Source organism: Aethalodelphis obliquidens, unplaced genomic scaffold (genome assembly GCF_003676395.1).
Source record: "Aethalodelphis obliquidens isolate GAN/ISIS:26980383/991018 unplaced genomic scaffold, ASM367639v1 scaffold14, whole genome shotgun sequence".
NCBI lineage: Eukaryota > Metazoa > Chordata > Mammalia > Artiodactyla > Delphinidae > Aethalodelphis > Aethalodelphis obliquidens.
Window position 1 is genome coordinate 35,829,898 of NW_020837958.1, and position 27,364 is coordinate 35,857,261.

General features: G+C 40.1%; 1 protein-coding gene across 3 annotated transcripts in view; it reads left to right on the plus strand.

The window, feature by feature from the left end:
* Positions 1-751: 751 nt before the first annotated feature.
* DENND5A (DENN domain containing 5A) overlaps positions 752-27,364 on the plus strand; it is a 107,609-nt gene continuing 80,996 nt past the window's right edge. Inside the window, exon 1 of one of the 3 annotated variants that reach the window (XM_027115433.1) lies at positions 752-1,161. In XM_027115433.1, coding sequence (XP_026971234.1) covers positions 1,050-1,161 — 112 coding nt within the window. In that variant the 5' untranslated portion in view covers positions 752-1,049. The remainder of the gene's footprint in view (positions 1,162-27,364) is intronic. The other 2 variants (XM_027115432.1, XM_027115431.1) reach the window with 2 other exon arrangements.

Genomic DNA, 27,364 nt, shown 5'->3' on the forward strand with positions numbered 1-27,364 from the left:
GAGGACCGACTCAGGGATGGAACTGAGAATTCTCAGAAGCAGAAGGGGAGCTCCCAAGTGGCATGGGTCTCTGGAGGCTCTAGGAGAGAAAAAGGGACAGCCTGGTGCATGGGAAAAGGCCTGGCTGGACTGGGGGGGAGGGAGCGGGGACTAACCACGAGCCCAAGATTCTGGTCCAGGCTTTGTCTCTTAGACTCTATGTAACCTTGGGGAAAGCCCTTGCTTCTTTCTGAGCCTTAGTTTCCCCATTTGTAAGCCAAGGGTAAATATAGGGCGGGCAGATCCACCTCGGCCAAAAGAGGGGGAATCCTCAGCTCTACTCGGGAAAGGGCTGGGCGTGGACGTTAGGGAGCGGGGTCAGGGAGAAGGCGCTATCTGGGATCTAGGCCGGTGGGCTTCCTGGAGTTAGGATGAGGTGAGCTTCCGAGCTCAATCCTGCGACCCTATTGCTGTGACAGGGCCGGTCTAAACAGGAGATCGCCGGACCTCTAGTGGGAGGCGGAGCGTGGGCCAGGGTCCCGGCTCTGCGGGATGCGTCCATCCATCCCGCACCTCCTCTGCCTTCCCTAAAGGAGTCGCAGCCCCGAGGGGGTGGAGGTTGCGGGTGGCCCAGTAGTTGCCCGCCGCGCTGCGGAGACTGCCTGGGAAGCTGCGGCCAGCCTGCCCGAAGAGCATCACGTCATCTTTTCCGCGAGGCGCCCGCCCCCTCCCCGAAGGCGCCTGCGCAGGCGCGGCGGGAGGGGGCCGCGGTGGGGGTTCTCCTCAGCGCTTTACGCCCTTTTCCAGGTTACCTTCGTCCGCGGCGCTCTCGGCTGGCGGCGGCGGCGGCGCGGAGGGGAAGGCGTCCAGGATGCGGCGCGGGGCGGCCCGGTGCCCCCCTGCCCCGTCACGGCAGCCGCGGCGGCCGCGGGGACCGGGCCAAGGCCGGGGGCGGCGGCCGGAGCCGCGGTAGCGTCGGCGCCGGCGGGAGGGGCGGCCTGAGGGCGGGCGGGCGCCCGGTGCGGGGGCTCCGCGCTCCGCACGGCCCGGCCCGGCTCGGCCCCGGCGCCATGAGCGGCGGCGGCGGCGGTGGAGGGGGCTCGGCGCCCAGTCGCTTCGCCGACTACTTTGTCATCTGCGGGCTGGACACTGAGACCGGGCTGGAGCCGGACGAGCTGTCGGGTGAGTGCTCGCTGAGCCCGGGGCTTCTTCCCCGCGGCCGCCGGGGACCCCTGAGGAAACCACCCCACCTCCGCTTTGTCCCGGGAGCAGGGCGAGGGTCGGTCGGAAGGACCCAGGGCGGGCGCGGGGTAGGGGGCGTCACTCTGGAGGAGGGGAAACGGACGAGGGGCTCTGAGCCTTGAGGGTTCCGAACGGCCCCTGCTCCCCGCTGAGCTGTGGCCAGGTCCTCCCGGATGAGGAGGAGAGAAGGGTTGTCTTCACAGTCTGGTGAAGGTTGAGTGACTTAGTGTAAAATAAAGGGAAGCTTGTCCTCGAACACCCATTAGGGAGGGAAGAAGATATCCCACGTCCTGGTGAAAGTAAGTTCCACCCAGACTTAAAAAAAAAAAAAAAAACAAACCAAAAACTTGGTGAGTTTATCTGGCCTCTTCCCAAGAAGCCTGTGATTGCAGTTCCTCAAAACTGTTCTAACCCAGCGCTGGGCTGGGCCCCCTGGGTTGATGGGACGTGAAGTAATAAAGTGAACTTGGGCCACACCAAGGAGGGTGAGAACTCCCTTACATCTAGAAAGGGCTTGTACTCCGGGGCCGTGCCATATTTTATTGAAAATAATTTATGTCTTTTATGAGGCCAGCGTCATTTGTGAATAAAAGGGCAGCAGCCTAGTTGGAGAGCCTGGGTTGCGTAGTGATGCTTCTCAAGTCATCTTTCAAAGGGAAGTGGTGGAGAAGTGAAGATAGGGCCCAGATCAGATTTGGCACTAATTGCCCAAGAGTGTCAGAATTGTAAAATCCCATGAATTCCACTGCACCGGTGTCAGAGTTGTAAAATCCCCGCGAACTCCACTGCACCGTCATTGGAGCCTTTGAATCTCAAGGTTTGGAAAAGTTTTTGTCTGGAGTGTCCAGTTTGCACGTTTCATGTGGGTGGCGGTTTGTTGTGTCATCCTGATTTGATGAGAGATACTCCTTTTTACTGTTCTGTCATGATGTGTTTACTGTAAAGTTTCTCTCCTGAAGGTGATTATCCTGTTGACTAATTTTACTTTGCTTCGGAGGTGACAGGACAGGTTTTGTGTGGTTTTTTCCCCCCCATCAGAAAAATTTCAGTGTTTCTTATGAAAAAAAAAAAAAGGTGCATACTTCGAAATGGACTTTTTTTTTTTAAGTGTGTTGTATCACATTTATTGATTTGCATATGTTGAACCTTTCTTAAATCCCAGGGATAAATCCCACTTGGTCATGGTGTATGATCCTTTTAATGTGTTATCGAATTTGGTTTGTTAATATTTTACTGAGAATTTTTACACCTATATTCATCAGGGATACTGGCCTATAGTTTTTTTTCCTTGTAGTGTCCTTACCTGGCTTTGGTATCAGAGTGGCCTCGTAAAATGAGTTTGGAAGTGTTCTGACCTCTTCAGTTTTTTGGAAGAGTTTGACAAAGATTGATGTTAATTCTTCTTTAAATGTTTGGTAGAATTCACTAGGGATACCATCTGGTCCTTGGTTTTTCTTTGTTGGGAGGTTTTTGATTACTGATTCAATTTCCTTACTTATTATTGGTTTGTTCAGATTTTCTATTTTCTCATGATTCCGTCTGGTAGGTTGTACGTTTCTAGAAATTTATCCATTTCTTTTAGATTGTCCTATTTGTCAAAATGGACTTCTAAAAAAGTGATAAATTGATGACCTTTAGCAAGGTCAGAGCAAATACACTATTTCCTCAAATCAATAGCAGAGCAGGTGGAGAAAAAATCATGAATCAGTAATACAGTTAATACTAGGCCTCTTGTTGGAGTAGTTTTTCACTTTTTTAGGTCTTCAAATTTTTATAATACTGATGTTAATTTTTCATCTGTGTTTCCTATTTGTTAAATTTGTGACTTTGCGATGTGTCAATAGTTGTTGGAATTCAGTTCATGGTACTGGAACTAGAAGGGACCTCAGAGAGGAAAATGAGGCCCAGGAAGGACAGTAGGGCCTATGTCCTGCTAGTTAATTGCTTGACTTTGATCCAGTGCTCCTCTCGTGACACTAAACTGCATCTCATTGCTTGGCTGGGTCTTTAGAAAACACTAACATGTTGAGAAAGACTAAAAATGACACAGTTCTCCCCAGTAAAAGAAACTTTAAACTGGTGGAATAAACCAGTGTGATTTTTATGTTGTGCTTTTAAGTGTCTATTAAATTTTATAGACATTCGATTTTCAAAAATAAAGAGAATGTTTTGCAAATGATAAAGCTTAGGAGTGGAGCCGGGAAGTGATTTGTCAGTGAGAGCATGGGTTTTGGGGTTAAACATTCTTGCTCTGCTGTTGACTAATTCTGTGACTGGGGGCCAAGTTAGATAACTCTGCTGGGGTCCTCATCTATGAAAAAGAGAATGTAAATAAAAAGTGTCTCATCAAGTAGATTCTCAAAAGGTTAATTCTCTTTTAGTGAATATCTGTTAATTATGTGGCTTTTCAGCAAGCTCAAATTGTATACCTGTGAAAGCTTATTGAGAGAATAAAGAAGGGGGGGGGATGAGCTGTATAAAATGTGTAAGGAAGGGTATTTTTCTATCTTTTTAAGTGTGGTTGCAGTAGTGGAATGCCAAGACTATTTATTCAATAGGTGGCCTTTGTTAGAATAAGCACTGATTGAAGGATTTCTTCTTTTCCTTCATTTCATTTCTGGTGGGTTGATAGGGGAATCTGGACTACCCAGAGGGAATCTTTGAGGAAAACAAAACAGAATACAAATAGCTCTTTGCGGGTCAGTCTTGAGACTCTCCAGGGTGCATTTTCTCTCTGCCTTATAGCTCCTAAACTGATGATGTCATAGTAAATGAAACTACAGGAAATTGTGAATTGCACCCAGGTTCTCTAGGGAGGTACCAAGGAATCTATGTTCTCTCCAAGCAAATTAAGTTATATACATCAGATAGCTTCTATACTCTAGGAGTGAATCCAGAACAAGCAGATCAGAGATGCTCAGTGTTCCTTCTGGCTTTATGGAGAAAGTTTAAGATTCATTTTTTTCTGTTTGCAGCAATAAACATAGAGCTTGCTGTGTTGAATATAGACTCTGATCATTGAATTTATAGGAGTCTCTCCATGTCACCTCTCCCCTTTCCTCTAGACTTAAGCATTTAGGCAAGTCATGTAGTTATTTGTTGTGCAAGGAACAGAGGAAGATATGAAAATTAATTTTGTTTTCTCTTCTGGTTAGTTGAGGGAGTGCTTTGGGTTGAAGGAGAGAAAGGCAATCTATTGGTGAAGCAGAAGTCTAGCCAACTTTAAGAAATGGTATCTGCTTGTTAGCTTTTTGAGTTTGTCAAGGAGATAAGCAAATCTGGAAGAAACATTTTTGATTTTGGTTTTTCATTATTGTTGGCCCATTCTAAGTGGGGCAGATGGTAGTAGAGTCCAGTCCCTCTTTCTGCCTCTTTGATGGATGGGTGTTTTGGGCATATTCATTTTCCATTTTTCTTCTTATGGTCACCACCAGGTAACTGCAGGAGAAGGTTTACCATGACATGGGACTCCTGAGTTTACGTTCCCTATCTCTGCCTGAGAGTTAAGTTTCCAGAATGCTAGTAACCTATTTCTTACTATGGAATCTTTACGTTCCTCTGCACTGACCTGCACCCAGCATTGAGATAATAAGTATCCTAGGTTTATGCATCCACTACTGCAGTTTCCCATGCTCTGAGTGGTGGGTCTTACCAAGAATTGAAGAGAGGGCTTAGGAACATAGATAGTTGGGAAACTGGCCAGTGTCCTGTATGAACCTGCTTAGAACACTGACATACCCTGAAATCATCTCTTAATGTCACCATTAGAAGAGAGAAAAAATGCTCCCTGTCCAGGAAAGCCAGAGGACTGGTCAGATCATACTTCTCCTTAACTATATTGGGCAATGAAATTAGAACAACAGAATCATGGAATGTCAAACATGGAAGCTCTCTTAGAGACTATATAACCTTCTGACTTTACAGATGAGGAAACTGAGGCTCTGAGAAAGTTGGAGAATATTTGTCTCCCTTGCCACGTTTTATCCTTCTTTTCTGCTACTGGAGTGCTGCTTTGCATGCTTTGCAGTAGTTTGATGAGTGTGGGGGAGACAAGTAAAATACTTGTCTGGCAGGGGTGGGAGCAGACATGGCAGTTTTGTCTAGTGCAGGTTTCCGTTTCATGTTAAGCAAGAATACTGTGCATGATTATCAAGAGAGAGATCTTAATTTTTTTTTTTTTGCGGTATGCGGGCCTCTCACTGTTGTGGCCTCTCCCGTTGCGGAGCACAGACTCCGGACGTGCAGGCTCAGTGGCCATGGCTCATGGGCCCAGCTGCTCTGCGCCATTTGGGATCTTCCCGGACCGGGGCACGAACCCGTGTCCCCTGCATCGGCAGGTGGACTCTCAACCACTGCGGCACCAGGGAAGCCCGAGATCTTAATTTTTTTAGCTTTTTCTTTTTTAATATATTTTAAAAAAATAGTTTTATTTATTTTTGGCTGCTTTGGGTCTTTGTTGCTGCGCGCGGGCTCTTCTCTTGTTGCAGTGAGTGGGGGTTACTCTTCGTTGCGGTGCGCGGGCTTCTCATTGCGGTGGCTTCTCTTGTTGAGGAGCACGGGCTCTAGGTGCGTGGGCTTCAGTAGTTGTGGTGCACTGGCTCAGTAGTTGTGGCTCACGGGCCTATTTGCTCCGTGGCATGTGGGATCTTCCCAGATCAGGGTTTGAACCTGTGTCCCCTGCGTTGACAGGCGGATTCCCAACCACTGCGCCACCAGGGAAGCCTAGCTTTTTCTTTTAATGTAATTTCACACCAAACATTGACATGAATGGTACAAAGAACTTCAGTACATCCTTTTTCCAGATTCACTGTTAACATTTTGCTCCAGTTGCTTTATCACTTATATATGTGTCTTATCTTTCTCTCTCTAATATATAAAAAATCTTTATTGAGATTTAATTCTATTTAAAGTACACAATTCAGTGTTTTTTAGTATATTCACAGAGTTGCGAAATCATGACTAAAGTCAATTTTAGAATATTTTCATCACTCTCCCCCCAAAACCTATACCGTTTAGCAGTTACTTCCCATATCCTTCCAACTCCCTAACATCCCAGCTTTAAGCCACCACTAATCTACTTTTTTTTTTCCTCCTTGGGTGAAAAAACTTTTATTTTCTTATCACCAAATCAGTACTAGTTCACATCATTATTCTTCACATCCATGATAATAAGAAAAACTTAATCTCTTCATAGTAGTTAACATTTTAATATAGATCCTTCTAGACCTTTTATTAAAATGAAAGTTATTTTTGTTATTGTACTTATAATTTCGTAAAAACAGGTGCTGATGAGTTGGAGAAAGAAGAGAGTTTGAGGGCAGTAGGTTGATTGGGAACCACTAATCTACCTTTGATCTTTATGGATTTGTCTATTCTGGACATTACATATAAATGGAATCACAATATATGGTCTTTTGTGATTGGCTTCTTTCACCTAGCATGTTTTCAAGGTTCATCTATGTTGTAGCATGTATCAGTATATCATTTCTTTTTATGGCTGAATGATATTGTATAAATATACCACATTTTACTTATCGTAAGTTGATGGACATTGGGTTATTTATATACTTTTTGGTTATTATAAATAATGCTACTGTAAACATTTGTGTACATATTTTTGTGTGGACATATGTTTTCATATCTCTTAGGTATATACCTAGGAGTGGAATAGCTGAGTCATGTGGCAATTGTATGTTTAACCTTTTGAGAAATTGCAGACTCTTTTCCAAAACAGCTGCACTGGTTTACATTTCCACTAGCAGTGTTTGAGGGTTCCACACTCTATATCCTCACCAACACTTATTATCTTTTTGATCATGGGCATCCTAGTGGGTGTAAAGTGGTTATCTCAGTGTGATTTTGATTTGCATATTCTTGGTGACTAAGAAGGATATCTTATTTAAAAGAAAAAAAAAGTTATCTCTTCTCAGAGATGAAGTGGGTATAAAAAGTTTGATGAGCCAGTTTCAGACAGGGAGTCAATTTGAAATAACCTTAATTTTTATTTTCCTCTACCAGTCTGGTCAATTCAGCACAGATTCTCTCATGATCATTTTATAAAGGCATCCCTGCTCTGAAGCTCAGACTCCTAGCTGAAGCAAAACTCAAATCCTGGTAGCTTACCTCAGGCATCTGTGGATACTTCCAGAGTTCAGGGTAGAAGGGGGAGATTTCCTAAGTTAGGTCATGTGTTTCCTTTTATAAGGTAGAGCAAATAAGAAGTCAAGAGGAGACACTACTAGCACACAGAAAACAATTACAGAGCAGCCCCAAGGTGATTTAAAATTATATGCTAAATTTAGTTGGAGAGGCTATATTTTTAACATAAGAGCACCCTACTTCACACTCTCTCAGGTGGGGAGGATCACATTGAAGGTAAGTGGATTTTACTTTAATAACAATGGGGCTCTGCTCCTCTCTTCTTAGGAGGAAATCCCGAGTCACAGTGTTTCGTGCTTAAACCAAGTTCTTAGACTCCGTTCCGCCCTTCCTTCCTTCTGTACTAGATTATAAATAGTTTTCTTTGCCTAGGGCCTCCTTCGGCAATACCCATTTCCAGTCCTATATCCTTTTATAAGCTTGTTGTTTTTTGCTAACTCTGGAGGAAGGTGTACTTGTACTTGGCTTGGCTTCTCAATTCCTGTTGGCATCTCAATTCCTGTTGCCAAATTCTGGATTTGAGTTACTGTCAGGTGGTCTTAGAGGTCTCTTAGGAACCTAGGTACACATGAGGGAACCTATGTTGATATGTTTTAGGTTACTGCTGATACGGCATAGGACCTAGTAAAAGAGAGAAAGCCTTGCCCTTTAGAAGCTGGTGACTTCTTGTGGAATTCAGTGATTACACAGAGACTATCGTTGCCAGATTTTTAGGTTTAGTTCTCAAAAGTTATTAAGTGAGGCAGTTACTGGTCAAATGTCTATGTTCCAGATGTTTTGTAATGACTGATTTTAGTTTAGAGTATACAGAACCCTGGACTGGGTTTGTGAGTGTCAGAGTCCTGTCGTGGTGGAAAACGAGGGCATGTGCTAGCTTTCAAGCTGTTTTCTTCCAAGTGTGCTTCCAAGGGGTCGGGTATGGCTCCAGGAAGTTAGATGGGAACAGCTATGGTTTAGACCATCAAGTTTCTCAAATGTTATACTTAGGATATTTGCTTGATGGTCATCCACGGGATCTATCATAGTTTCTTGTTAAAGAGAGCCAGGTTAGTAATTCTTGTTTGTTTCTTTTGTTCATTAGTGTGATGGGCAATTCAGGTCAAAATTTTGCTAGGCCATCTGTGGTCTACTGAATGGGCTGAACTAGCTGCGTTAATCTAAAATGTTTTCATGGAGTGCTGAGAGGCTGTGAGCAGGGAGAAGATGTGTGGAGGTTCCTCTTATTAAGCTTCATCCCTCTGTGAGTGTGGGATTTCTTGTTTTCTAAACTACTTCTAGGTGGCAAAACATAATATAAGTGTGCATTCATTTATATTGGTCACAGGATCAAAAACTGTCAGAGCTAGGTCTGAGATAGTCCAGCCACCACTTTTGACAGATGGTAATGATTAATATTTGTAAATGATTTAATAGTTTTTGGGCTTCCCTGGTGGCGCAGTGGTTGAGAATCTGCCTGCCAGTGCAGCAGACACGGGTTCGAGCCCTGGTCTGGGAAGATCCCACATGCCGCGGAGCAACTAAGCCCTTGAGCCACAACTATTGAGCCTGTGCGTCTGGAGCTTGTGCTCCGCAACAAGAGAGGCCGCGACAGTGAGAGGTCGGTGCACCGCGATGAAGACTGGCCCCTGCTCGCCACAACTAGAGAAAGCCCACACACAGAAGCGAAGACCCAACACAGCCAAAATTAAATAAATAAATAAATAAAATTAAAAAAAAAATAAGATGTAATAGTTTTAAAACAGTTTTTAATATTTTCAGTCCCATTTGAAAATATAATTTTTTGTCCACTGTTACCCAGAAAGTTAGAAAGAACTGTTAGAATCCAGGTCTTCTGTCTGCTATCTCACCAGTGATGAGATTATTCTTTTTTTTTTTTTTTTTTTCGCTGCGTCATATGGCTTTTGGGATCTTAGTTCCCCGACCAGGGATTGAACCTGAGCCCTCGACAATGAAAGCCCAGAGTCCTAACCACTGGACTGCCGGGGAATTCCCGAGATTATTCTTTTAAAATGATAGATTTGGGTATATTGAAGCAATGGCTTAATCATTGAGTGGCAGAGCTGTGGCATGGCCTCTTTGATCAGTCCCCAACCCACAATGCAGTAGAGGAACTCTGTCAGGGGAGGAGTCAGGTCACTCGTTTTTTGAATTGTAGTTAAGGCTGGTTGTTATTTTTTATATATATATTTTCCTGTCTCCCCATTCTTATCAGTTCTGGAAATGTTTTTCTTAGACCAAATAGTTACTGGGGCTTTGTTTCTAAGAAGTTCTGTTTTTTGTGTGGCTGTTTCAGGATGTTTTATGCTGTTTGTCTGAGGTCTGTTTTCTTTGAAAAGAAAAAAAAGAGGTTTGCACCTACTAACCTCAGAAATCCCTCAGTGTAACCTGCAGGTTGCATCTTTTTGTGGTTATTGTTGGGTGCTGGCTATGACTTCTGATTTACCATATTCTTTATAATGAAAGGTAATGGGAAGCAACTAAGAAACTTTCAGGATTTTTTGTATTTTATTTAATTTATTTTTTTATACAGCAGGTTCTTATTACTTATCTATTTTATACATATTAGTGTATACATGTCAATCCCAATCTCCCAATCCATCCCACCACCACCACCTCCCCTGCCACTTTCTCCCCTTGGTGTCCATACGTTTGTTCTCTACATCTGTGTCTGTATTTCTACTCTGCAAACCGGTTCATCTGTACCATTTTTCTAGGTTCCACATATATGCGTTAATATACGATATTTGTTTTTCTCTTTCTGACTTACTTCACTCTGTATGACAGTCTCTAGATCCATCCACGTCTCTACAAGTGACCCAATTTCGTTCCTTTTTATGGCTGAGTAATATTCCATTGCATATACGTACTACATCTTCTTTATCCATTCGTCTGTCAATGGGCATTTAGGTTGCTTCCATGACCTGGCTATTGTAAAGAAACTTTCAGGATTTTTAAAGTCAGGAAGACAGAGAAGGAAATGATTTAGAAATAATAATCATAAGCTAGGATTTATAAGTGGATAAACCCAATTTACAACAAATTACATTCATTAAAAACAGTAATACATTAGAATTACTCTCCAGGAATGTCAAAAGAATTGGTTCCTTTCTCAGTTGTGTCATCTCTGGTGTCCTTTTTTTCTTTATTTTTGTAGTTTTAGAATAATGGCTTTCTAACAATGTCATGAAGATAGGTATTAATTATTGTTATATTGTTGAAGAAAACCAGAGGTTTTATTTTGAGTAAGTTAAATGTCTCTTTTCTAGTTTTCCCCATAGTCTTTTTTTTTTTAATTTAAAAAAGTTTTATTTATTTATTTTTTGGCTGCATCAGGTCTTAGTTGTGGCACGCGGGATCTTTTGTTGCAGCGCGTGGGCCCTTTGTTGCAGTGTGTGGGCTTCTCTCTAGTTGTGGCACACAGGTTCATTAGTTGTGGTGTGCGAGCTCATTAGTTGTGGAGCATGGGCTTAGTTGCCCCATGGCATGTGGGATCTTAGTTCCCTGACCAGGGATCAAACAGACGTCCCCTGCATTGCAAGATGGATTCTTAACCACTGGACCACTAGGGAAGTCCCTTCCCTGGAGTCTTTATTTGACAATGACCATTACATTAAAATTTTTTTTCCTGATTATAAAAACCGTAGGTCATTATACAAATTAAAAAATTACAGAACTATGTTATAACTTCTCTTGTCCCAGAGTCAGGTAGACAAATTTCTGAGCTTTGCTAGAAGAAATGCTTTACATAGTAGGTATTTGATAAAGATTTGTATTAATTATGAAAAGGTAAAGGCTGCTTATTCAGATTTTCAAAGAATTGTATGTAATCATATATATATATTTTTCTGATATAAGGCATAGTACTTAACTTTTTAGAACTTAAAGAAGCCAGACTTCCACAACTTTTCTAAGTGCTGAGTAATAAAGAAGGTGGGGTCTGTAGAGGAGGAGAGTAGCAATGATTGTTTACCCATACTCAAAAAGCTGAGGGCCAACGTCAGATTAGAGGTAAGATGGTGATGTGAGAGGCATTTTGTATTGCACTGTGATTATTTTTTAATTTTTAATGTATAAAGCTAAATTTTATAATAGTTCAGATGAACCTTTTTTTTTTTTTTTTTAAATGAATCTAGTTTTAGTTTATTTAACCAGTCCCATGGACTTAGGATCACAATCTCTTATTGGGAAAAATAAAACGAATACCTAGACGTATCACCTGCTAAACTGACATCCATCCAGTTTTGCTTAGCTCTGAGGTTCTGTATGTTCAAATGGTATTTAATCCCTTTCTTTGCTAAGTAATTAAGCTAGCATTCTTCTTTTACCCCCATTTTCTCACATCTCTGTGAAACACATTCTTTCCACTGCACTTTTATTGTGTGGAAAGTTGGTATTTAAGCATCTGTAGTTTTATCTTCTAGAAGAATGTTTAGTGTTTTGTGGAGGATTGTTGGTCTCCTGGTCTAGCTCTGTTGGCTGCTTAGCTCAGTTGGTTATGAGTGTGATGAATTTAATAAGGCCAGGGTCATTGAGTCAGTCTTCGTAAGGACCAGTTAGCTTTGTTCTACCCACTTTTGTACTAGCCTCTGCTGACCATCCCACTCACAAGTACACTGTAGTTAATGGGGAACACAGGCAAGGAAATGAGGCTAGAGTAAACTGTTCAATCCCTCATAACTAAATTAATAGCTATTTATTGTTTAGTGAATACATTTCAATTCTAGGTACCAAATGACATTATCCTCGCTTTACGGATTAGGAAACTAAAGTGCAGGGAATTTAAATAACATGCTTGAGTTCCCATAGCAAGAATTAGGAACCTTTTTTCCCTGTCTCTAAAGTCCTCTACCATATACCTTTCTGTTATTGAAAGACCAACTTAGTGATGGGACAATTGTTTGCATACATGTGTGAGATAGAGTTGCTGTTCTTGTGGAGCTCATAGTCTTCTGACAAGTCAGGCATGCATAAACCAATAGCTGTGGAAGAGGATCAGTTCCTTAAGTGAGGAGCAGATAATGAGGTGTTGCTGGGGTTCAGGAGAGGGAAAGAGTATTCTGTTCTCTAGCTTTGTAGTTTATGTCTTGCAAAATTTGCTGTAGAGGGCTTAGCTCTGGCTGTGACCCTGAACAAAAACATGGTCTCTCATGTATTCATTGATTAGTTCAATGCTCATTTAATATGTACAAAAACACCTTTGGCCTATACATAAGTTACAGACTCTGAGGTTTGGAAAAAACATATTTGAAGGTCAACCATGTAAGGAGTGGATTTTCTCTCTCTAAAAATAAAACTTTAAATTATAAAGTACATTTCTTATAGGGAACTTAGAAATTATAGAAAGGTACAGAAATAAATCACTCATGAGTGACTATTCAGAATTAAGCTTGTAGCATTTTGATGTCTTTTTGTAGTTCCTTCCAATTCTTAAAAGTTCGTATTGCAGTCTGCCTTAAGCACAAGTCCTAAGTATATAGCTTGATGTATTTTTACATATGTTTACATGTGTATAGTCATCACCAATATTCTTTCCAGTTTTTACTATATGTGGGTGTATGTGTGTATACTTTTACATACTGTGATAAGGCGAAATGCAAACATTTTATGTTTTGATTTTTTTTTTCACTTAATGTCCTGTCATGAGTATTTCTCAATATCAGCAAGTATTCTCCTGAAATTTTATTGTGCCTAGTTAAGAGTTAATTAATTACAAGTAGAATAGAAACTCATTAGAAACTCAATAGAAACTCATTCAAACAAGCTGAAGTAAAAAGGGGATTTATTTCAAATTATAACATTCTATATATTTATAAATAACATCTTAAAAAATATCCCACATCAGTACAAAGATCTTTCTGGTGAATATATTCAAATTTTTATTTTATCAAATACCCTTGTACAAGTATTTTTACACTTGTGGGAGTCATTGTATGGGATTAATTGATAAAACTAGACTCTATGAGTCCAAGGAATAATGTATATTTTAAGTTTTAATAGATATTGCCTAATCGCCCTCTTCAAAAGGTTAGCCTCTCACCAACAATAAGATTCTACCAATTTTTTCTCTATATCTGCAACGAAATATTAACTGCTTTTCTGAAATGTTTTCAATCTGCTGGGAAGAAAATGTGTGTTTTAATCTAAATTTAACTATTTGTGAGGCTGAGTATCTTTTCATATATTTCATGTACACTTGTGTATTTCATGTTTCACTCCTTCAATGAATTACCTGTTCAGTCCTTTTGTTCATATTTCTGTTGTGTTGTTTATATTTTTCTCATTGATTTGCAGAAACTTTATCTCTTAGGAATATTTTGATTCTCAGGAAATACCTCAGAAACACTTGCAGTGAAAAACAATATATGTACACTAATATAGAGTTATAAAATTGAGATCATAAGAGAAAAAAATGTTGTATCCTGCTTTTTAAATTTACTGTTATATGTTGATCATTTTCCCATGTTTTTAAATATGTCTTGAATAGTTTTCTCATGCCATTAAATATTCTTCATAAACATGATTTTAATTGTTATTTGATTCCAAAGTATGAGTGAATTGTAAAATTTTAATGATTACTTGGCACTTGGGTGGTTTGTTTATACTTTTTTATGATAAATAATTTTACAACGTGTATACTTTATCCAAATCTGTGAGTGTCTGTTGCTTTAGTATATATAACAGTAAGACAGTTATTAAGTCAAATTAGATGAACCTTTAAGCACATTTCATGTGTAATGATGAATTTCTTCTTGGAAGTGCTATACCAATTTATGCTCACTTCTAGCTTGCCATCATTTATGTATATATATATATATATATATTTTTTTTTTTGGGGGGGGTTGGTAGATTACACATAACAAAATTTACCATTTTAACCATTTAGCATAGTTCAGTGGCATTTAGTACATTTCACAATATTGTGCAGTCATCACCATTATGATATATATAACATGTTCATCACCCCAAAAGGAAACCTGTACTCATTGAACAGTCACTCCCTATTCCTCCCTCCCCCAAACCCCCGGCAACCTCTAATCTGCTCTCCGTTTCTTTGAATTTGCCTATTCTGGATATTTAATATAAATGGAATCATACAATATATGGCCTTTTGTGACTGGCTTCTTTCACTTAGCATAATGTTTCCAAGGTTTATCCATGTTGTAGCATAAATTAGTACCTCATTCCTTCCATTATATGGTTATTATTGTATGTGTGAATGTTTATTCATTCACTTGATGGACATTTGGGTTGTTTCCACTTTTTGGCTATTATGAATAGTGCTGCTATGAGCATTTGTGTTCAAGGTTCTGTAGGAACACCTGTTTGAGTATACACCCAGGAGTGGAATTGTTGGGTCGTATGGTAACTCTGTGTTTAATCTTTTGAAGAACTGCCAAACTGTTTTCCACAGTGACTGCACCATTTTACATTCAGACTGTCAACACACGAGGGCTCTACTTTCTCCACATCCTCACTAATTCTCATTGTTTTCCTTTTTTGGGATATCATTATGTTTTAATCTGTATTTCTTTGACTACTACTAAGGTATATTTTTTAAAAAGCTATTTATTAATCTTTTGTGTTCTTATCGTGCATTGTCTGTGTATGCTTTTTATAATTTCTTTTATTGCTCTTTTTTTGTGGGGGATTGGGGAGGGTTGAGGTTAGGCTGCTTTTGAAGGATAATTATGGATTTCTTTTGCTTAGGAAAGCTGGTGAGTTAGCTACAGAAGTAAGGGGTAAAAAAATGCGGTTTGGAGGGTGTATTAGTTTCCTATGACTGCTGCAACAGATTACCATAAACTGGGCGGCTTAAAACAATAGTGATTTTTTTTTTCCTCCTCTGTTCTGGAGGCCAGAAGTCCAAATTCAAGGTGTCAGCAGGCTGCATTCCCTCAGAGGGCCTTTGGGGAGAATAATTCTTTGCCTCTCCCAGCTTCTGGTGGCTGCATTTCTTGGCTTCTGGCCACATCACTCACATCTTCACATCACCATCACCTTTGTGTCTTCTCTGTGTGTCTATCTTATAAGGATACTTCTCTTTGGATTTAGAGCCCACTCAGCTAATTCAGGATGATCTTCTCATCTCAAGATCTTTGATAACCTCTGTAAAGATCTTTTCAAATAAGATAATATTCACAGCTTCTGGGGAGTACGATGTGGACATATCTTTTTTGGGGCCAGCATTCCACCCACTACAGAGGGGCTAAAGGGTAGGTTTTGAATTTCTCTAAGTGTGAGCAAGAAGCAGAGAGGAGTAAAAAGGAGAGCCTAGGAAGAATACTTAGGGAAGAAGAAACTAATATCACCATTGCTCTGTACTGTTACTACACTTGGCATTCAGAAATACCATTGGACTTTTTTTGGCTGTGCTGCGCAGCTTGTGGGATCTTAGTTCCCTGACCGGGAATTGAACCTGGGGCATGGCAATGAAAGTGCTGAGTCCTAACCCCTGGACTGCCAGGGAACTCCCTAGGACTGTTTTTTTAAATTACAGTATAGTTGATTTACAGTGTTATACCATAGGATTTTAGGATAAAAATGACTTAGGTCCAGTTATATTTGACAGAAGCCATGTAACTCCGACAAAAATCAAACTTCTGTTTTGGTAGAACATTCTTATCTATAATAAAGTATTTCTTTAGCACAGTGATGTTGGAACCAGTCAGATATGTTGTCATTGTCATCAGTAATCACTGTCTTATCTAGGCCTTGTATTTGTGCTATATTCTTTTAATATAGGCAACAAAGGCTCATAAAAGAGAAGCAAGAGCTGGTTAGACTTTCCAAACCTCTCATTTTACAGAGGAAGAACATGTGGCTGGGAGGGTTTTGAATAATTTGTCTGGGTTCCCGCAGCTGGTTAGTTAACTTAGCACTGAAACTTGAATTTGGGGTCTCTTAATTCTTAGGTGAGTGTTTTTTCCCATGATGTGGTATACAAACTGTGCAAACTGTTAAAGAAGTAAATATTTGTGAATCTATATCTGTATCTATATTGGTCTCCTCTCCTTAAAGCTGAGGTTCTCTGCTGGGATAGTAAAGGATATAGTGTAGCCTAAAAGTTACATCTGTCACCTGGATCAGAATCCTCCATTTACTGTTTGTGTGACCTTGGGTGATTTACTTCTCTGTTTTAATTACTTCATTTTTTTGGTAAGTTTATTTATTTTATTTATTTTTGGCTGCGTTGGGTCTTTGTTGCTACACGCGGGTTTCTCTAGTTGCGGCAAGTGGGGGCCACTCTTCATCGCGGTGCACAGGCTTCTCATTGTGGTGGCTTCTCGTTGCAGAGCACGGGCTCCAGGTGCGTGGGCTTCAGTAGTTGTGGCACGTGGGCTCAGTGGTTGTGGCTCGTGGGCTCTAGAGTGCAGGTTCAGTAGTTGTGGCACACGGGCTTAGTTGCTCCGCTGCATGTGAGATCTTCCAGGACCAGGGCTGGAACCTGTGTCCCCTGCATTGGCAGGCGGACTCTCAACCACTGTGCCACCAGGGAAGCCTTAGTTACTTCATTTTTAAAGTGGAAATAAAACCTATCTCTTAGGGATTTTGTAGGATTAAATAAGTTAATACATTAAATGGCTTGGAATAGTGCCTGGCACATGATGAGTATCCATTAAATGTTTGCTATTGCTAACATTTTTATTCTTTGCATCACTTAATTTTCTATATAATTTTGACATTGTTGGGAAGTGGAAATGGGGTAATAGTACTACATACATTATCTCATTTGGGCCTGTTAGCAACCATATGAGAGAAGTTTTATTTTTCCCATTTTATGGACGAGGAAACTGAGGCACAACACAATTTGCCTGAGGTTATACAGCTAATATACAGAAAGGCTGGGGTTCGAACTCAAATCTGTCAGAATCTGGAGTTTATGCTTTAAAAAAAAAGTAAAACTTTACTAAGGAAACAAACAAACACAGTAAAGTACACGTCAAAGTGTACACTGTGATATATTTTCACAAACTGAGCACACCCATGTTGCCAGAACCCCAGAATCCTTCCTTGTGCTTCTTTCAGTCTGTAATTGCCCTCCCACCCACCAAAGGTAACCACTGTTCTGACTTCTAACAGCATCAATTAGTTTTGCCTGTCTTTGTACTTTATATAAATGTAACCATACACTATGTGCTCTTTTGTGTCTGGATTTTTTTTTGCACATTATGTCTGAGAGGTTCATTCATACTGTTATATGCAGTTTTAGATTGATCATTCTCACTGCTGTGTTTCCTTTTGTGTTAACTACTCAATAATTTCTCTCTCAATTCCACTGTTGTTGACACTTGGATAGTGTCTAGATTTTGAATGTTAACAATAGTGATATGTTATGAACATTTCCTGTATGTGCCCTTTTTGTGAACGTGCACTTTGTCCTGTTGAGTATATACCTAGGAGTGGAGTTGCTGGGTCATAGGTTTATGTTCAGCTTTAGTAGATACTGCCGTGCTGTTTTCCACAGTAGCTGGATCAATTTACATTCTCAATTGCAGTGCATGAGAGTGTAGGTTGCTCCCTATCCTTACCAACACTCAGCATTTTCCTTCCTTTTCATTTTAGCTATTCTAGCGGTTATGTAGTGGTATTGCATTACTTAAATTTGCATTTTCTGGATGACTGATGAAGTTGAGTACCTCTCAAAGGTTTATCCGTTATTTGTATATCCTCTTTATAGAAGTATCCAAGTCTTTTGCCATTTTTCTTTTAGGTGGTCTTTTTTTTCCTTATTGATTTAATGGAATCTTTATATGTTTCTAGGTATGTTTCTTGTTTCAGTTATATGTATTGCAAGTTATCTTCTTGTGATTTGTGTATTTCCTTTTCATTCTCTTCACGGTGAATTTTAAAGAACAGAAATTTTTAGTTATAATATAATCCATTTTATCAGTTTTCTCTCTTTATGTTTCATGCATCTTGTATTCTGTTTAAGATATCTTTGCTATTGCAGGGTCACAAAGATGTTCTGTTTCCTTCTAAAGCTTTTATTGTTTTACCTTTCACATTTAGATCTGAAATCCCAGAGCTAACTCTCTTAAGCACTATGCTATAACACAATTCTGTGCTGCCTGAAAAAGCTCCCCCATCTCTGTGTGTGTGTATTTGTGTGTGTGTGTGTGTGTGTGTGTGTGTGTCTGCGTGCACGGGCGCACACCATTTATCAGCATTCTGTAGAGTGAAAGAGAAACATGTCCATTGCTCTCACAGCTGGGCCTAAAGTACAACAAGGCTTTGAAATGACCAATAACAGTGCTTTTAATACACATTTAGTAAAACAAATGTTAGTCATTGTTCTTTTTTAAAAAAAATTATTTATTTAATTTATTTTTGGCTGCATTGGGTCTTTGTTGCTGTGCACGGGCTTTCTCTAGTTGTGGTGAGTGGGGGCTACTCTTCGTTGCGGTGCGCAGGCTTCTCATTGCAGTAGCTTCTCTTGTTGCGGAGCACGGGCTCTAGGCACGTGGGCTTCGGTAGTTGTAGCTCATGGGCTCTAGAGCGCAGGCTCAGTAGTTGTGGAGCACTGACTTACTTGTTCCACAGCATGTGGGATCTTCCTGGACCAGGACTTGAACCTGTGTCCCCTGCATTGGCAGGCGGATTCTTTTTTTTTTTTTTTTCTTTCAGGTGGATTCTTAACCAGTGCGCCACCAGGGAAGCCCAGTCATTGTTCTTTGATTTAGTACCAATTGGTAAAATTTTAGTAGTTTAGGAAACTCTGTAAAAAAAAAAGGTTGTTAGTATAAAAGGCCTTAAGGGTGAAGATAATTCTCTTCTGTTATTAAGGGTAACCTGACAGGAGGTTCCCAGATTCTTAAATCTTGGCACTCTGGGAAGGAAGACTGTTGGGTGCTTCCTTGTGAGCTGTGGTTTGAAATTTGAATTTAGGGACATTTTAGTGTTTTTGATACAGCCACGTTTCCTGCTCTGGGTTCTGCTTTGGTACTCATTCTGTGAAGCAGATAAATGCTGTCACTTTCATGCAGTAGAGGCTTCCTTTTGGGGAAGCATTTGGGAATTTCCAGGGCATTTCTGTGTCTTGTTTTCATGGTTGAAGATTTAGATGTGATTCTTGCATGTATGGCTATTTTTTTGCCTCTTGTGCTCCATACAAGTATGTCCCATATGCTTTACACATATTTACACACTCAGTCCTCTCAATACGCCTATGAAATAGGTATTATTATCCCTGCATTACAGGTGAGGAAACTGAGATTTATAGAAGAGAGACCTTAGGCAGATTACTTAAAATTCAACAAAACATGGAACTAGTATTTGAATTTAGATTTGCTGTCATTAAAGTCCTGTTTCTTCCACTATTATAGTATCTATATCACAAGATATACAGCAGTACCTTCCTAGCTTCATCTGGATGAGAGGCCCATTCAGATTTCTGAGGCCTGTCTGCCTGGAGGACGAAATACAAGTTTACTCAAGTGTGTTCATGAATTCCAGGAGGGGTTGATTTTGAATGATAATTTTTAAAAATTAATTAATTAATTAATTAACTTTTGGCTGTGTTGGGTCTTCGTTGCTGTGCATGGGCTTTCTCTCGTTGTGGTGAGTGGGCTTCTCATTGCGGTGGCTTCTCTTGTTGGGAGCACGGGCTCTAGGGTGTGCAGGCTTCAGTGGTTGTGGCACATGGGCTCAGTAGTTGTGGCTCGTGGGCTCTAGAACGCAGGCTCAGTAGTTGTGGTGCACGGGCTTAGTTGCTTTGCAACATGTGAGATCTTCCTGGACCAGGGCTCGAACCTGTGTCCCCTGCATTGGCAGGCGGATTCTTAACCACTGTGCCATCAAGAAAGTCCCTTGAATGATAAATTTTTATGTCTCTATAGCACTTAGCGGCATAGAGTTGTGTGCTACACAGTAGGAACTCAATGAAGATTAATGGATAAATTGCTTGAGTATGGAATAATGTAGTAATGTCACAGAATGGGTGAATGTGGGGTAGACAGGGTCTCTATCCGGTGGCTGAGTGGAGAAAACATCAGTCTGTGCTTATATTTATAGCTTGGATTTGTTGAGAGGGTGTGATTATGATGTTAGGTTTTTTTTTTTTCTTTTTTTTTTTTTTTGCGGTATGCGGGCCTCTCACTGTTGTGGCCTCTCCCGTTGTGGAGCACAGGCTCCGGACGCGCAGGCTCAGAGGCCATGGCTCATGGGCCCAGCCGCTCTGCGGCATGTGGGATCCTCCCGGACCGGGGCGCGAACCCGTGTCCCCTGCATTGGCAGGCGGACTCTCAACCACTGCACCACCAGGGAAGCCCATGATGTTAGGTTTTGGATGAATTGTTTTGATTAAATGTCTTGCACAATGCGTAAATATCTGTGGGTTGATATGTTGATGAATTTTGGGGATATTTTCACCTTGGGAGACAATTAAAATTTTTGGCTCGACACATTTTCTTCCCTCTCTGTGGTAGCAGAAGTGTATTCATTTTCAAAATTCTTCTTTAGCGTCATTTGGAATAGGTTGGCTGGTTTGGTTTTTGCTGCTGTGGTAAGAAGAACTGTGTTATAATTACCATCTCTGCTTCCTCTAACAGTTTTATGGATTTGCTTTGAAGAACCCTAAAAAAGAAGAAACTTTTATTGTGATAAATAGTTCTTCCAGAAGGATGTTTTATACTGGGTGATACTCTAAATGTGAAATCCCAAATAACCACATTTGAAAAAAATATCTCCAAGACTGAAATGGCCCCGGAAGCTCCCCCCTCCATTGTCATGGTAAATTATCAATAGATTGGCAAGGATAGAACTGAATTGGTGAGAGACTGAAACCTGAGATCATTAAGCATTTACATAGGAGCATTTAATTCCTCTGAATGAATTCAAGTCTCCTGACCCAGACAAATTACACCCCAGAGTTCTGAAAGAATTTTGGTATGATTATCATTTAGTCACTGTCAATAACCTGTAAGGAATCATAGAATTACCACAAAAGACATATTTTCAAGTCTGAGAAGAAGGTAAGAGCTCGACATATTCAAAATCTAGAATGGTTTATTAAGGATGTAGTATGAGGATTTAGAAGAGGAAACTGTGATTATTAGGAGCCAACACGGGCCCGCTAGGAATATGTTAGTGACTTAACTAACCACATTTTCTTTAGTAAGGGAGTAGACTAGTAGAAAAGGGGAATACTGTCAGCTACCATTTTTTTTTTTTACTTTTAATTTTATATTGGAGTATAGCTGATTAACAATGTTGTGATAATTTCAGGTGCACAGCTAAGCGACTCAGCCGTACATATACATGTATCCATTCTCCCCCAGACTCCCCTCCCATCCAGGCTGCCACGCACTTCCCTTGTGGTCCATTGGTTAAGAATATGCCTTCCAGTGCAGGGGACGCGGGTTCGAACCCTGGTTGGAGAACTAAGATTCCCATGTGCTGCAGTGCAACTAAGCCTTTGTGCTGCAACTAAGACCCGACACAGCCAAAAATAATAAATAAGTAAATATTAAAAAAAAAAAAGAGTAAGGTAGCTTAACTCTTTAAAAAAAAACCCAAAAAACATTGAGCAGAGTTCCCTGTGCTGTACAGTAAGTCCTTGTTGGTTATCCTTTTTAAATATAGTAGTGTGTTCATGTCAATCCCAACCTCCCTAACTATCCCTTCTCTCCACCCTTGGCCTCCCCCACCCCCCATAACCATAAATTCATTCTCTTAAGTCTGTGAATCTGTTTCTGTTTTGTAAGTACGTTCATTTGTATCATTTCTTTTTAGATTCTGCATATAAACTATATCATACGATATTTCTCTTTGTCTGACTTTCACTCAGTATGACAATCTCAGTATGACAGTTTCATAAATATGGTAGCTCATGTTGGTAAATGAGCTACCATGTTTTGATTCAAGAATGTTTTGAAGGGAATGATTAGGATATAGTTGGGAATAAGAGATTTGAGCTGTATGATGAAACAGGTGATGCAGGGAGTTTCCTGGCAGTCCAGTGGTTAGGACTTGGCGCTTTCACTGCCATGGCCCTGGGTTCAGTCCCTGGTCGGGGAAGTAAGATCCCGCAAGCTGCGTAGCGTGACAAAAAAAAAACCCAAGGGGGGAAAAGAAGAAACAGGTAATGTATAAGTGTAGAAGGGAGGTATGACTTAATAGCAACACAAAAATGTAAGGCTTGTAGTTGGCTGCAAGTTGGATTTATGGCAAAAGTGTGGTTTGGTTGACAAAAAGTTGTGGTTTTAGCTTTCATTAATAGATATTGTTGAAAGAGCGAGTGGATAGTGCTGTTTTTTTTTTTTTGTTGTTTGTTTTTGATAGTGCTATTTTAAACGATATTAGACCACACCTAGGTAGAGTACTGATTTCAGTTCTAGGATCTAGGGTATTGAGGGACCTGAAAATATCATATGAACTACATTCAAAGGAGCAGATTTGTTTTTTGACCAGTATATAGCTCTGACAGTAGCTCCCACAGAAGAGCTCCAGAAAAACTTGGAGATGGAGAAATGGCAGCATTGTTGGACTGCCATAGATTTTGATAGCACTCACTTGAATAAATGTAAATTTTGGCTAAGCAGGCAAAGAAGGGTATGAAGGTCATTCTAGGCAGAGAATAGCATCTACAAAAAGAATAAAGGCATGAAAAAGCATGCCATATTTGAGGAACTACAAGTGAGTTAGTACAGATAGTGTGTAAAGGGGAAGAGGAGGGTGGTAGGAGGTGAGACTGGGGAAATTGGCAGGTGCCTTATATGAAGGTGGAGAAACTGGAATCCGGGTGGATAAAAGTGATTGGCATAAGTCTTGATTGTATATTGAACCAGGCCTAGAATTCCAGGCTTTCTTGTGTCATTTCAAGAGTTCTCTCCCTCTGCCTTTTCTTTAGGTATGTTGTTTTACATTTACTTTAAAATAGTCAGGGCATGGCCTATGGTTATGAAAGGATTCTAAATAATCATACAAGACTATCTTTTACATTCTGTAGCAAGCTAAAAAAACTGAAGAAAAGCTGTGACCTACAAGCAGTAGGTTCAGCTGTTAACTTTCCTAGTTATCAGTGCCAGATAATCGTTTTAACTTTTAGAGACAGACAGCCTATATTCTAGGTCATGCTAAAATCAAGAACTCTTTCTGCTTTTCCATGCTATTTGCTTAAAAGAGGGTTCTTTCTTTGCCTAGTTCAAATGATAGTTGCTTGAATGAACAGTTGCAGCTGTAGTGATCCAGCAGTTAACAGCTGTGCCAAATAGAAAATATGTTTATCAAGACCTTGTGGTAACTTTGCGTGTGACTGCGGTGTTTGTAGCTTATTGTTCCACTGACGGCAGGGTTGAATTTCAGCATGGGAAGCAGGTTTCTGAGGCCTTTCTGCTTGTTCCTTAGTCAGGGCTCTCTCTATCCAGGGTTGATATCCAGTCTGTATACTATATGTGTATGGCTAGCATTTGTCCTGATTGGTTGGTGCCCACATTGTACTGATTGTTAAATATTTTGAGAATCATGTCTAACTCTAACCATCCCTCTTTCCTGATCTTATGCCAGACCTGAAGTTTCTGTAATTTGTTTGTGGTTTATTCATACAGAGAAATTGCCTCTTTTTCTCCTCATGCTCTTAAACAATTTTATTAAAAAAATTCCTGGAAACAATTTTTTTTTTAATTATTAAAGGCCGTTATGTAGTATTTTCCTTTAAGTCCACTCATTGATTGGAAAGCTAGGTTCAAACATTAGGAGACAATTAAGGAAATTTGAACACTGACTAAGGATTCTTTTGGTCAAATTTTTCTAGGTGTATTAATAGTATTACGGTTATGTTAAAAGAAAAAAAAGGTCTTATTTTTTAGAGACACATGCCGAAATATTGTAGATAAAATATGTCAAGGTTTGCTTTAAAATAATTTGGTATGGGGGTGTACAGATATAAAGTAACATTGGACATGCATTGATATTTGTTGAAACTGGATGATGGATACACGGTAATTCATTGTACTTTTCATAATAAAGAGTTAGAAAAAGCTTATGTATTTTAACCACCCCACATTTATAAAATTATAATTGGATTTTAAAAAATTCTCAAAGGTACATTATTGGCAATTATAACTTCTGATTGCCTTGCAATAATTAGAAGTACAACTTGGGGTTAATATGGGTATACCTCATTTTATTGCACTTCCTTTTATTGGGCTTCACAGATATTGCATTTTTACAGATTGAAGGTTTGTGGCCACCTTGCATGGAGCAAGTCTGTCAGCTCCATTTTCCCAACAGCATTTACTCACTTCATATCTCTGTGTCACATTTTGGTAATTCTGGCAATATTTTAAACTTTTTCATTATTATTGTATTTGCTCTGGTGATCTGTAATTAATGATCTTTGATGTTATTATTGCAAAAAAGATTGACTTGCTGAAGGCTTCAATGATGGTTAGCATTTTTTAGAATGAAGTATTTTTAATTAAGATATGTTGGAGACTTCCCTGGTGGTCTAATGGTTAAGACTCTGCGCTCCCAGTTCAGGGGGCCCAGGTTCAATCCCTGATCAGGGAACTAGATCCCACATGCCGCAACTAAGAGCCTGCATGCCACAACTAAAAGATCCCACACATGGCAAGGAAGGTCCCTTGTGCCGCAGCTAAGACCCTGCACAGCCAAATAAATAAATAAATCAAGAAAAAAAAGATATGTACATTGTTTTTTTAGACATAATACTATTGCACACTTACTAGACTACAGTGTAGTGTAAACATAACTTTTATATGCATAGGGAAACCAAAAAATTTGTGTGACTCACTCTTGCTGTATTGTGATATTTGCTTTATTGTGGTGGTCTGGAACCAAACCCATGATATCTCTCAGGTATGTCTGTACTTCCAGCCAAAGGCAAAGAAATTTGACCTTTTAGTTTATATAATATTTTTATATAGTATAGCTTTTTGAAGTATTAAAAATGATGCCCCCCGGCTTCCCTGGTGGTGCAGTGGTTGAGAGTCTGCCTGCCAGTGCAGGGTACACGGGTTTGAGCCCTGGCCCGGTAGGATCCTGCATGCTGCGGAACAACTAAGCCCATGCACCACAACTACTTAGCCTGCGCTCTAGAGCCCGCAAGCCACAGCTACTGAAGGCCGCGCGCCTAGAGCCCTTGCTTTGCAACAAGAGAGGCCACCACGATGAGAAGCCCGTGCGCCGCAACGAGGAGTAGCCTCCACTCGCCGCAATTAGAGAGGGCCCGTGTGCAGCAACAAAGACCCAACTCAGCCATAAAGGAAGAAAGGCTTTATGGGCTTCTAGTTGGGAGCCATTGGCTCTAAAAATTTTGATCAACCTTTTTTGTATTTACACTTCTTAACCCAATTGTAATGAATATTGTAATTGGGAATTTTTTCTTTTCCTATGTATGTTGCTTTAATGGTTAGATTGTATTCCAGTGCCTTAATATACCAAACTATCTTCTTGTTGTTAAGCATTTGCTTTTCTTCTTTTTCTTGCAGTTGTTAATAGCTCTACTATGAGAAATAGCTTTTTAAAAAAATGCTATTTGAGTGCTATTTTAGTGGGTGCCTTTTTTTTTTTCCCCCTGGTGCCTTTTGGGTGGTATTTTAGCGGATTTAGCAGGTCAAAGCGTATGCATATTTTTTTCTTTTTACAGCTTTTGTGATGTCGTGCTAGTTTGGTTGAGCTTCTTTCAAAGGTGTCACTTAGTGTGTTGGAACCATTTCAGTGTTTAATTCTCTGACTGCTATACCAAAGTTTTAAGGCAAATTAACAGTCTGGAAAAAAAGGATAAATTTGGTTCTATTCAGAAGAACTGAGCTTTCATTGGGAACAGGGGGAAGGATGGGAATGTATTAACTAAATTTTGCCTTCAGTGAAGTCAGTTTAAGATACTGCCGTTAGCTCAATTAGAGAGTTAGCTGCATAATAAAGGTGGCATTTGAATGAAGTCTTGAAGGATAGGAACAACTTAGACTTGATGTGAGTGGGGCAGGTAAAAGATAGATGAGCAGGGAGCTATGGGGAATGTTTAGGCAATGTCGAGTCATCCTGTTTGGCCATAACATATGCTATTTACAGCATGGTAATGGAAGCTAGGATTAAAGAGTTAGAGGAACAAGTAAAATAAACAAGAATATGCCAGACAGACTGTGTGAAAAAAAAATAATAATAGTGGGGGGAAAAAAAGAGAAATGATGGTATTTGACTGTAATAGCTTAAAGACTATCAGCTGCCACTATTGCTTCTATAAATAACTTGCAGGAAAATTGCTACCCTGTTAGTCATTCTGCTAGGGTCCTCATTTTAGCATTTAACATTTCTAGGAAAAGTAGGATCAGTGTTTGTAGGGTTGTTGATCTAAATGGAACTGATTAATTTTCATAGTCTATCCAGATAAGAGAATATGAGAGATGTAGAAGACAATGGACATTGAGAAGGTGGATAGAAAAAAACTGACATAGCGTTTACTCCTTGGGCTTTTTCTAAGAAGCTTTTCATCTAAAGCTTTGGCAACAGTGGTGGCTTTTAGTCTTGGTTTTCTTCCCGGGGCTGATAGAAAGCCCTAGCCTCATGAGTTCATGTTCCTCTTACTAAGCTCAGTTACTGGCAGGTTGGGCCCCCAGTTTAACCTCATTTTTTACTCTCTGTGGATCCCTAGTACCAAGAGAAGGCTCTGAGGGGCCGTCTTTGTCCTAACTGCTAAAGGGTATGGCAACTTGGAGATTGATGGTGCTTGGTGCAGTGAAAGGATCCAGGAGATTTGGGTTGCTTTAGTTGGGGAGGAACCCCTATTATGACCTGTGGCTTGAGGATACTGTTTTGTATCACAGTAGAGAACTTGGGGTTTTATGGGTTTTTAGCCTTCTGATGAAGATTACTTACTCTTACACCAAGATTTTACTTCTTGACTGCTCTAAATTTTAAAGTTCTAAGAGACATACACTCTAGTGTAGTATGTGTAAAGAACATTGGATGGGGTGTCTGGAGGGGTTTCTAATCCCATTTTGCCTTATACCCATTGGTGACTTAT